We start from the raw sequence: 12,840 nt of genomic DNA, 5'->3' as shown, positions 1-12,840 counted from the left end.
AAAAAAACCCCCAAAAAACCCCCCCAAAAACCCCCTAAACCCCAATAACCTCACAAACCCATTTGAAGCCCCCAGCCCATTTAAAAAGCCATAAAACCCCCATTTGCCCCAATTTTGAAGCCCCCAGCCCCCCTTAGACCCATTTTGAACCCCCCAGCCCCAAATTTTCAAAACCCCAGACCAACCCAGCCCCCCATTTCACAGCCCCAGACCCTTTTAAAACCCCCCCCAAACCCCTTAGGAACCCCCCCAGACCCATTTGGAAGCCCCCAGACCCAATCTAATCCCCATTTCAAAGCCCCCAGACCCATTTTGACATCCCCAGACCCCCTTTAACCCCCATTTCAAAGCCCCCAGACCCATTTGGAAGCCCCAGCCCATTTTGACCCCATTTTCTCTCCCCAGGCATGAGCGGTCTCCGTTTGCTGGGCATCCACTGCCCCCAGACCCATTTCAAAGCCCATAAACCCCCATTTATCCCCAATTTCAAAGACCCCAGACCCATTAGGAAGCCCCCAGACCCATTTCAAACCCATATTTTGCCCCCAGGGATGAGCGGTCTCCGTCTCCTGGGCATCCAGCACGGTGCCGTGCTGTTCCTGCCCCCAGACCCATTTCAAAGCCCCCCAAACCCCATTATGACACCCCAGACCCCATTTGGAAGCCCCCAGACCCATTTGGACACCCCCAGACCCAATCCAGTCCCCATTTCAAAGCCCCCAGATCCCATTTAAATATCCCCAAACCCCATTATGACACCCCCAGACCCATTTCGAAGCCCCCAGACCCATTTCAAAGCCCATAAACCCCCATTTATCCTCAATTTCAAAGCCCCCAAACCCCATTATGACACCCCCAGACCCATTTCAAACCCATACTCTCCCCCCAGGGATGAGCAGTCTCCGTCTCCTGGGCATCCACTGCCCCAGACCCATTTCAAAGCCCATAAACCCCATTTAAACCCCCCCAGACCCCATTATGACACCCCCAGACCCCATTTTAAAGCCCCCAGACCCCATTATGACACCCCCAGACCCCATTTCAAAGCCCCCAAACCCCATTTCGAAGCCCCCAGACCCATTTTGACCCCATTCTCCCCCCAGGGATGAGCGGTCTCCGTCTCCTGGGCATCCACCACGACGCCGTGCTGTTCCTGCTGGAGCAGCTGCCGGGGGCCGGGAGCTGCTCCCGGTACCGCTTCCGGTACCACCCCCCCAAACGGGAGCCCCCCAACAGCGCCCCCCCCCGGAACCCCTCGGGCTGCGCCCGCGCCGAGCTCTACCTCAGGTAATGGGGATACTGGGTTATACTGGGTTATACTGGGATATACTGGGTTATACTGGGATGTATTGGCTTATACTGGGGGGATACTGGGAGAGACTGCGCCCGTGCCGAGCTCTACCTCAGGTAACGGGGATACTGGGGATACTGGGTTATACTGGGTTATATTGGGATGTACTGGGGGATACTGGGATGTACTGCGGGATACTGGGATATACTGCGCCCGCACCGAGCTCTACCTCAGGTAACGGGGTATACTGGGTTATACTGGGATATACTGGGTTATATTGGGTTATACTGGGAGGGACTGCGCCCGCGCCGAGCTCTACCTCAGGTAATGGGATATACTGGTTTATACTGGGATATACTGGGTTATACTGGGAGGGACTGCGCCCGCGCCGAGCTCTACCTCAGGTGAGCTGGTTTATACTGGGTTATACTGGGTTATACTGGGTTATACTGGTTTGTACTGGGTTATACTGGGGGATACTGGGTTGTACTGGGAGGGACTGCACCCACGCCGAGCTCCACCTCAGGTACTGGGATGTACTGGGTTATACTGGGTTATACTGGGGGATACTGGGTTATACTGCGCCCGCTCTACCTCAGGTACTGGGATATACTGGTTTGTACTGGTTTGTACTGGGATATACTGGGGTACACTGCGCCCGCCGAGCTCTACCTCAGGTAATGGGGGATACTGGGGTGTACTGGGATGTACTGGGATGTACTGGGGTACACTGCGCCCATGCCGAGCTCTACCTCAGGTACTGGGAATACTGGGAATACTGGTTTATACTGGGATATACTGGGTTATACTGGTTTATACTGGGATGTACTGGGACCGCACCGAGCTCTACCTCAGGTACTGGGGATACTGGGGGATACTGGGATATACTGGAATATACTGGGTTATACTGGGTTATACTGGGGTACACTGCACCCGCGCCGAGCTCTACCTCAGGTAATGGGGTGTACTGGGATGTACTGGGATATACTGGTTTATACTGGGTTATACTGGGTTATACTGGGGGATACTGGGATATACTGCGCCCGCGCCGAGCTCTACCTCAGGTAATGGGGGATACTGGGATATACTGGGATATACTGGGGGATACTGCACCCGTGCCGAGCTCTACCTCAGGTAATGGGATATACTGGGTTATACTGGGATATACTGGGGGATACTGGGGTATACTGGGGTACACTGCGCCCGCGCCGAGCTCTACCTCAGGTAACGGGGGTACTGGGATATACTGGTTTATACTGGGATGTACTGGGGTGTACTGCGCCCGCGCCGAGCTCTACCTCAGGTAATGGGGATACTGGTTTATACTGGGTTATACTGGGATGTACTGGGTTATACTGGGGTACACTGCGCCCGCGCCGAGCTCTACCTCAGGTAATGGGGGATACTGGGTTATACTGGGTTATACTGGTTTATACTGGGTTATACTGGGTTATACTGGGATGTACTGGGTTATACTGCGCCCGCGCCGAGCTCTACCTCAGGTGGGCTGGTTTATACTGGGTTATACTGGGATATACTGGGGGATACTGGGTTATACTGCGCCCGCGCCGAGCTCTACCTCAGGTAATGGGATATACTGGGTTATACTGGTTTATACTGGGATATACTGGGTTATACTGGGTTATACTGCGCCCACGCCGAGTTCTACCTCAGGTAATGGGATATACTGGGATATACTGGGGGATACTGGGGTATACTGCGCCCGCGCCGAGCTCTACCTCAGGTAATGGGGATACTGGTTTGTACTGGTTTATACTGGTTTTATACTGGGTTATACTGAGCCCGCGCCGAGCTCTACCTAGGTAACGGGGATACTGGGATATACTGGGTTATACTGGGTTATACTGGGTTATACTGGGTTATACTGCGCCCGCGCCGAGCTCTACCTCAGGTAATGGGGATACTGGTTTGTACTGGTTTATACTGGGTTATACTGGGTTATACTGCGCCCGCGCCGAGCTCTACCTCAGGTAATGGGTTATACTGGGTTATACTGGGATATACTGGGATATACTGGGAGGGACTGCGCCCGCGCCGAGCTCTACCTCAGGTAATGGGGATACTGGGTTATACTGGGATATACTGGGATATACTGGGTTATACTGCGCCCACGCCGAGCTCTACCTCAGGTAATGGGATATACTGGGATATACTGGGGGATACTGGGATATACTGGGTTATACTGCGCCCGCGCCGAGCTCTACCTCAGGTACTGGGGATACTGGGGATACTGGTTTGTACTGGTTTATACTGGGGTACACTGCGCCCGCGCCGAGCTCTACCTCAGGTGAGCTGGTTTATACTGGTTTATACTGGGTTATACTGGGTTATACTGGGTTATACTGCGCCCGCGCCGAGCTCTACCTCAGGTACTGGGATGTACTGGGGTATACTGGGATATACTGGGATGTACTGGGGGATACTGCGCCCGCGCCGAGCTCTACCTCAGGTAACGGGGATATACTGGGTTATACTGGTTTATACTGGGTTATATTGGGAGGGACTGCGCCCGCACCGAGCTCTATCTCAGGTAATGGGGATACTGGGGATACTGGGGATACTGGGATATACTGGGAGGGACTGCGCCCGCGCCGAGCTCTACCTCAGGTAACGGGGTATACTGGTTTGTACTGGGATGTACTGGGTTATACTGGGGTACACTGCGCCCGCGCCGAGCTCTACCTCAGGTACTGGGGGATACTGGGGATACTGGGTTATACTGGGATATACTGGGAGGGACTGCGCCCGTGCCGAGCTCTACCTCAGGTAATGGGGTATACTGGGTTATACTGGGGGATACTGGGGGATACTGGGATGTACTGGGATATACTGGGGTGTACTGGGCCCGCGCCGAGCTCTACCTCAGGTAATGGGGGATACTGGGGGATACTGGGATATACTGGGATGTACTGGGTTATACTGGTTTATACTGGGTTATACTGCGCCCGCGCCGAGCTCTACCTCAGGTAATGGGGTATACTGGTTTATACTGGGTTATACTGGGGGATACTGGGAGGGACTGCGCCTGCGCCGAGCTCTACCTCAGGTACTGGGATATACTGGGGATACTGGGATATACTGGGTTATACTGGGTTATACTGGGTTATACTGGGAGGGACTGCGCCCGCGCCGAGCTCTACCTCAGGTAACGGGGATATACTGGGGATACTGGGATATACTGGGTTATACTGGGGGATACTGCACCCGTGCCGAGCTCTACCTCAGGTAATGGGATACTGGTTTATACTGGGCCATACTGGGATGGGACTGGGCCATACTGGGAGGCACTGGGAGGGCACTTGGAGGCACTGGGCCATACTGGGAGGACATTGAGGAAGCACTGGGCCATACTGGGAGCCACTGGGAAAGCACTGGGCCATACTGGGAGAGGACTGGGCCATACTGGGATGGTCACCCCTGGGTGGGGGCGGGGTCAGCCCTGGGTGTGGGCGGGGTCACCCCGGGTGGGTGTGGCCCCCTCTAAGCCCCTCCCCTCCCCCACAGGAAGTGCACCTTCGACATGTTCAGCTTCCTGGCGTCGCAGCACCGCGCCCTCCCCCAGGGCCCCCCGCCCCGCGAGGAAGAGGAGGATGAGGTGCAGCTCAAGCCCACCCGGTGAGGCCTCACCCACCCCGGGGAGATTGTGGGGGGGTTGGACCCCAAAAATCCACCCCCAAAATTCAGGGACCCCCCAAAATTCTTTATGTTCCCCCATTGGAGTCTATGGGTTGACGTGGTGTCCCCCCCTATTGACTTCTATGGGGGTAGACCTGGTGTCCCTCCATAGACTTCTATGGGGGTAGACCTGGTGTCCCTCCAATACATTTCAATGGGGGTAGACCTGGTGTCCCTCCAATAGAATTCTATGGGGGTAGACCTGGTGTCCCTCCAATACATTTCAATGGGGGTAGACCTGGTGTCTGCCCAATAGAACCCTATGGGGGTAGACCTGGTGTCCCTCCAATACATTTCAATGGGGGTAGACCTGGTGTCTCTCCAGCACATTTCAATGGGGGTAGACCTGGTGTCTCCCCAATAGAACTCTATGGGTAGACCTGGTGTCCCTCCAATAGATATCAATACGGGTAGACCTGGTGTCTGCCCAATAGAAATCAATACGGGTAGACCTGGTGTTATGGGGGTAGACCTGGTGTCTCTCCTATAGAAATCAATGGGGGTAGACCTGGTGTCCCTCCAATAGAACTCTATGGGGGTAGACTTGGTGTCCATCCCATAGAAATCAATAGGGGTAGACCTGGTGTCCCCCCAATAGAACCCTATGGGGGTAGACCTGGTGTCCCTCCAATACATTTCAATGGGGGTAGACCTGGTGTCTCTCCAATACATTTCAATGGGGGTAGACCTGGTGTCCCTCCAATAGAACTCTATGGGGGTAGACCTGGTGTCTCTCCAATACATTTCAATGGGGGTAGACCTGGTGTCTCCCCAGTAGAAATCAATAGCGGTAGACCTGTTGTCCCCCCCATAGACTTCAATGGGGGTAGACCTGGTGTCTCTCCAATAGAACACTATGGGGGTAGACCTGGTGTCCATCCCATAGATCTCTATGGGGGTAGACCTGGTGTCCTTCCAATAGAACCCTATGGGGGTAGACCTGGTGTCTCTCCAATACATTTCAATGGGGGTAGACCTGGTGTCCCCCCCGTAGACTTCAATGGGGGTAGACCTGGTGTCTGCCCAATAGAACCCTATGGGGGTAGACCTGGTGTCTCTCCAATACATTTCAATGGGGGTAGACCTGGTGTCCCTCCAATACATTTCAATGGGGGTAGACCTGGTGTCTCTCCAATACATTTCAATGGGGGTAGACCTGGTGTTTGCCCAATAGAACCCTATGGGGGTAGACCTGGTGTCTCTCCAATACATTTCAATGGGGGTAGACCTGGTGTCCATTCTTACCTGAGAGATTTTTGGGGTTCCCCAAAATTCTGGGGTCCTGGGGCATTTTTGGGGGTCCCCATGAGAGATTTTTGGGGCATTTCTTGGAGTTTTGGGATGTCCCAAATTTGGGAGGAAGATTTGAGCAGGTTTTTTTTGGGATTTTGGGGAGGGGGCATTTGGGAATTTTATTGGGTTTGGGGTTTTTTTGGGGGGTGGTTTTGGGATTTTGGGGGGTTTCATTTGGGGAGTTTTAGGGGGGTTTTGGGAGGGATTTCTTTAGGATTTTGGGGGGTTTTTTGGGATTTTGAGGGCTCTTTTGGGATTTTGGGGGTTTTTGGGATTTTGGGGATTTCTCGGGGGGGTTTCGGGGGGTCCCCCCCGTTTTTGGGGACCCCCTGACGCCCCCCCAGCCGCGCCACCAGCCTGGAGCTGCCCATGGCCATGCGCTTCCGGCACCTCAAGAGAACGGCCAAGGAGGCGGTGGGAGTGTACCGGTGAGTGCGGGCACACCTGGGCACACCTGGGTAGGGGTACAGACACACCTGGGCACAGCTGGGGTACACCTGGGGTACACCTGGGAGCACCTGGGTATGGTACAGACACACCTGGGTATGGTACAGACACACCTGGGCACACCTGGGCACACCTGGGGGCACCTGGGGGCACCTGGGTATGGTACAGACACACCTGGGCACACCTGGGTATAGCTGGGTATGGTACAGACACACCTGGGTATGGTACAGGCACACCTGGGCACACCTGGGCACAGCTGGGGTACACCTGGGGCACACCTGGGCACACCTGGGTATAGCTGGGTATGGTACAGACACACCTGGGCACACCTGGGTATGGTACAGACACACCTGGGCACACCTGGGGTACACATGGGCACACCTGGGCACACACCTGGGCACACCTGGGTATGGTACAGACACACCTGGGCACACCTGGATTGATGGGAAACACCTGGCGGCACACCTGGGGTACACCTGGGGACACCTGGGTATGGTACAGACACACCTGGGCACACCTGGGCACACCTGGGCACACCTGGGGGCACCTGGGTATGGTACAGACACACCTGGGCACACCTGGGCACACCTGGGCACACCTGGGGGCACCTGGGTATGGTACAGACACACCTGGGCACACCTGGGTATAGCTGGGTATGGTACAGACACACCTGGGCACAGCTGGGCACACCTGGGTATGGTACAGACACACCTGGGCACACCTGGGGCACACCTGGGCACACCTGGGTATAGCTGGGTATGGTACAGACACACCTGGGCACAGCTGGGCACACCTGGGTATGGTACAGACACACCTGGGCACACCTGGGGCACACCTGGGCACAGCTGGACTACACCTGGGCACACCTGGGCACAGCTGGGCACTCCTGGGCACACCTGGGTATGGTACAGACACACCTGGGCACACCTGGGATTGATGGGAAACACCTGGGATACAACTGGGCACACCTGGGGGCAATTGGGATCACACCTGGGGGCACCTGGGCACACCTGGGACACATCTTGGCACACCTGGGGGTACACCTGGGATTGATGGGAAACACCTTCGATACACCTGGGCACACCTGGGTACAGCTGGGGTGCATTTCAGATACACCTGGGTACACCTGTGGGCACCTTTGAACACCTGGGCACACCTGGGGGGCACCTGGGCACACCTGGGGTGGATTTTGAGCAGAATATTTGGGGTTTTTTAAGTGAAATTTGGGATTATTGTGTTGATTTTTGTGGGGTTTTTTGCATTCCTGGGTGAATTTTTTGGGGAAAATTTTTGGGATTTTTGGGGTTCCTAAAATTTGGGGTGACCCTGAGCCCCCCGAGCTCAACCATCCCCAGACAGGGGAGAAATTTGGGGAGATTTTGGGGTTCCTGGGGTGGATTTTTGGGGAAAATTCAGTGAATTTTTACGGGTTTTTTTGCATTTCTGGGTGAATTTTTTGGGGAAAATTTTTGGGATTTTTGGGGTTCCCAAAATTTGGGGTGACCCTGACCCCTCCTGAGTTGAACCATCCCCAGACAGGGGAGAATTTTGGGGGGATTTTGGGGTTCCTGGGGTGGATTTTTGGTTGAAATTCGGTGCATTTTAATGGGATTTTTTTTTTCATTTTTGGGGAAATTTTTGGGATTTTTGGGGTTCCCAAAATTTGGGGTGACCCTGAGCCCCCCGAGCTCAACCATCCCCAGACAGGGGAGAATTTTGGGGGGATTTTGGGGATTCCTGGGGTGGATTTTTGGGGAAAGTTCAGTGAATTTTTACTGGTTTTTTTGCATTCCTGGGTGAATTTTTTTGGGGGAAATTTTGGGCTTTTTGGGGTTCGCAAAATTTGGGGTGACCCTGAGCCCCCCGAGCTCAACCATCCCCAGACAGGGGAGAATTTGGGGGAAGATTTGGGGGGATTTTGGGATTCCTTGGGTGGATTTTTGGTTGAAATTTGGTGATTTTTTATGGGGTTTTTTTTCATTTTTGGGGAAATTTTTGGGATTTTTGGGGGTTCCCAAAATTTGGGGTGACCCTGACCCTCCCGGGCTCAACCATCCCCAGACAGGGGAGAATTTTGGGGAGATTTTGGGGTTCCTGGGGTGGATTTTTGGTTGAAATTTTGTGATTTTTTTATGGGTTTTTTTTTTTAATTTTTGGGGAAATTTTTGGGATTTTTGGGGTTCCCCAAAATTTGGGGGTGACCCTGACCCCCCCTGAGCTCAACCATCCCCAGACAGGGGAGAATTTTGGGGGGATTTTGGGATTCCTTGGGTGGATTTTTGGTTGAAATTTGGTGATTTTTAATGGGGTTTTTTTTTAATTTTTGGGGAAATTTTTGGGATTTTTGGGGTTTCCCAAAATTTGGGGTGACCCTGAGCCCCTGAGCTCAACCATCCCCAGACAGGGGAGAATTTTGGGGGGATTTTGGGGTTTCTGGGGTGGATTTTTGGGTTTTTTTTGCATTTCTGGGTGAATTTTTTGGGGGAAATTTTTGGGATTTTTGGGGTTCCTAAAATTTTGGGGTGACCTCGATCCCCCCAAATTCCAGCTCGGCCATCCACGGGCGGGGCCTGTTCTGCAAGAGGAACATCGAGGCCGGCGAGATGGTGATAGAATATTCCGGAATCGTCGTGCGCTCCGTGCTCACCGACAAGCGGGAGAAGTTCTACGACAGCAAGGTGGGCGCCCCAAGAGTTTTTTTGGGGGAAAACACCCCAAAAACGGCAAAAAACCACCCCCAAAAATGATGAAAATGCCATAAAAAATGAGGAGAAGACATCAAAAAAAATGATGATGTAAACCTACACCCAATAAATTGAGAGAACGGCCCCAAAATTTGACACACCCCAACAATTGATGAAAACCGCCCCCAAACCTGGTAATACCCAACACCAATGAGCATGAACTACCTCACCAAATTGAGGATGAATCACACCCACAAAACCCAATTGAGGGACCCCCAAAATGATGGAAACCCCACAAAATGACAACCCCCCAAAAACTTGACACAACCCTCAAAACATTGACGGGACCCCCCAAAAAATTGAGGCTGAAACAACCTCAAAAAATAAGGTGAACTCCCAAACTACCGTGATTGGAAACCCCACCAAAAATGAGAACACCCCAAAAAATGATGGAAATACCCCAAAAAAATTGATGGAAAATGTCCCAAAATTGATGGTATCATACACCCCAAATTGGAGACGCGCACGACCCCCCAAAAAAATGACGAAAACTTGGAACGCCCAACCTGAGCACGACAACTTTGATGGGGCGTCAACTGAGGTTAAAAAAATGGACTGAAACAACGCGGACCACGCCCCAAACTTGACCGAGTACCCAAACTTTGGATGGGCCAAAAATTGTGGACGGCCCCAAAAATGAGTGGGAAACGGCCGACAAATTGGGCCCCCCGATGAAGTCCAAAATTGGGAAGGGATACCTTGATGGTGTGCCCAAGCCTTGACCACGCCCCAACCCTTGACCACGCCCCCACCCTTGACCACGCCCCAACCCTTGACCACGCCCCAACCCTTGACCATGTCCCCAACCCTTGACCACCCCCAACCTTGTTCACCCAACCTTTGACCACACCCAATTGACCATGTCCCAACCCTTGACGGCCCCACCTTGACCGTACCCCAACCTTGACCACACCCCAACCTGACCTGACCCCCACCTTGACCACGCCCCACCCTTGACCACCCAACCCTTGATGGGTCCCAACCACTGAATGACTTCCCCACCCACCATTGATGGCTTCCCAACTCTTGACCACACCCCAACTCTTGACCACACCCCCAACCCTTGGTGGATCCCCATCCATTGATTGTGACCCCAACCCTTGACCACACCCCAACCTTGACCACACCCCCACCTTGACCACCCCCACCCTTGACCACACTGCCCCAACCTGTGACCATGACCCCAACATTGACCACCCCCACTGACCACCCAACTTGATGGGTTCCTCAGACTTCCCCAACTTGACCACCCCCCACATCCCCCTTGACCACACCCCCAACCCTTGGTGGGTCCCCATCCATTGACTGTGACCCCAACCCTTGATTGTCCCCATCCATTGACTGTGACCCAACCCTGACCCCCCTTGACCACACCCCCCAAACCTTGACCATCCACCTTCCCAACCCTGACAACCCACCTGACCACGCCCCAACCCTTGATGGGTCCCCATCCATTGACTGTGACCCCAACCCTTGGTTCATCCCCAACCCTTGACCACACCCCAACCTTGACCACACCCCAACCCTTGATGGGTTTCCATCCATTGACCATGACCCCAACCCTTGACCACACCCCAACCATTGATGGCTTCCCAACTCTTGACCACCCCAACCTTGACCACGCCCCACCCTTGACCACACCCCAACCCTTGATGTCCCCAACCCTTGACCATGTCCCAACCCTTGATGGGTCCCCATCCATTGACCATGTCCCAACCACCTTGATCCGTCACCAACCAATTGACACATTGACCACCCCAACCCTTGACCACGCCCACCACCCCTTGATGTCCCATCCTGGAACCACCACCCACACCCCCAACCTTGACCATGACCCTCCAACCCTTGATGGGTCCCCATCCCATTTGACCACAATCCGATCCACTTGATGACCCACACCACCCCAACCCTTAAATGTCCCCAATCTTTTGGGATTTGTTGACCCCAACCCTTGATCAATGTCCACCCAACCCTTGAACGATTGATCCCCAACCCTTGACCACGTCCCAACCCATTGACCATGAACCCCAACCCACCCTTGTACCCATTGAATCCCCAACCCTTGACCATGATCCCAACCCTTGATGGGTCCCCATCCATTGATTGTGACCCCAACCTTGACCACACCCCAACCCTTGACCACACCCCAACCTTGACCACGCCCCCACCTTGACCACACCCCCCCCGCAGGGCATCGGCTGCTACATGTTCCGCATCGACGAGGCCGAGGTGGTGGACGCCACCATGCACGGCAGCGCCGCGCGCTTCATCAACCACTCGTGCGAGCCCAACTGCTACTCGCGCGTCATCCACGTGGAGGGCCACAAGCGCATCGTCATCTTCGCGCTGCGCCGCATCCTGCGCGGCGAGGAGCTCACCTACGACTACAAGTTCCCCATCGAGGAGCCGGCGGCCAAGCTGCCCTGCAACTGCGGCGCGCGGCGCTGCCGGCGGTTCCTCAACTGAGCCTCGGGCGGGGAGGGGTCCCAGGGGGGTCCTGAGGGGGTGGGGATGGAGATACGGGAGGATGGAGAGGTTCTGGAGGTGGTTGGAGGTGATTGGGTGTGGCGGTGGGGGGGTTTGGAGAAGGTTGGGGTGGTCCACCAGGAGTCGTGGTGGTCAACCAAGAGTGGTGGTGGTCCACCAAGTGTGGTTGTGGTCAAGCAAGAGTCCTGGAGGTCAACCATGGTGGTCAACCAGGAGTTGGGTGGTCAACCAAGAGTCGTGAAGATCAGTCAAGAATCATGGTGGTCCATCAAGTGTGGTTGTGGTCAATCAAGAGTCGTGGTGGTCAATCAAGAGTTGTGGAGGTCAACCAAGAGTCGTAGTGGTCAACCAAGAGTCGTGAAGATCAATCGAGAATCATGGTGGTCCACCAAGTGTGGTTGTGGTCAGTCAAGAGTCGTGGTGGTCAACCAAGGATCATGGTGGTCAACCTAGAGTCCTGGTGGTCAACCAGGAATCATGGTGGTCAACCAAGAGTTGGGGGGTCAACCAAGAGCCATACGGGTCAATCAAGAGTCCTGGTGGTCAACCAAGAGTCGTGAAGATCAGTCAAGAATCATGGTGGTCCATCAAGTGTGGTTGTGGTCAGTCAAGAGTCGTGGTGGTCAACCAAGTGTGGTGGTGGTCAATCAAGAGTTGTGGAGTTAAACCAAGAGCCCTGGGGTCAATCAAGAGTCCTGGTGGTCAACCAAGAGTGGTGGTGGTCAGTCAAGAGTCATGGTGGTCAACCAAGAGCCATACGGGTCAATCAAGAGTCCTGGTGGTCAACCAAGAGTCGTGGTGGTCAACCAGGAGTTGGGTGGTCAACCAAGAGTCATGGTGGTCAATCAAGAATCCTGGAGGTCAACCAAGAGTCGTGGTGGT

At 54.1% G+C, this 12,840-nt stretch overlaps 1 protein-coding gene across 1 annotated transcript; it reads left to right on the top strand.

Moving 5' to 3' along the window:
* Positions 1 to 1,103: 1,103 nt before the first annotated feature.
* LOC135441348 (histone-lysine N-methyltransferase 2B-like) lies at positions 1,104 to 12,187 on the top strand (the record flags this gene model as incomplete). Its single annotated transcript, XM_064700894.1, has 5 exons — positions 1,104 to 1,287; positions 4,817 to 4,927; positions 6,625 to 6,708; positions 9,276 to 9,405; positions 11,662 to 12,187. Coding segments are annotated over 5 exons (785 nt in total), but the record flags the coding sequence as incomplete, so codon positions are not given.
* Between the last annotated feature and the right edge of the window lie 653 nt (positions 12,188 to 12,840).

The sequence above is a fragment of the Zonotrichia leucophrys genome, unplaced genomic scaffold (assembly GCF_028769735.1).
Source record: "Zonotrichia leucophrys gambelii isolate GWCS_2022_RI unplaced genomic scaffold, RI_Zleu_2.0 Scaffold_250_76700, whole genome shotgun sequence".
NCBI lineage: Eukaryota > Metazoa > Chordata > Aves > Passeriformes > Passerellidae > Zonotrichia > Zonotrichia leucophrys.
Note: the sequence above shows the minus strand (reverse complement) of the source record. Positions and strands in the feature narration are given on the sequence as shown.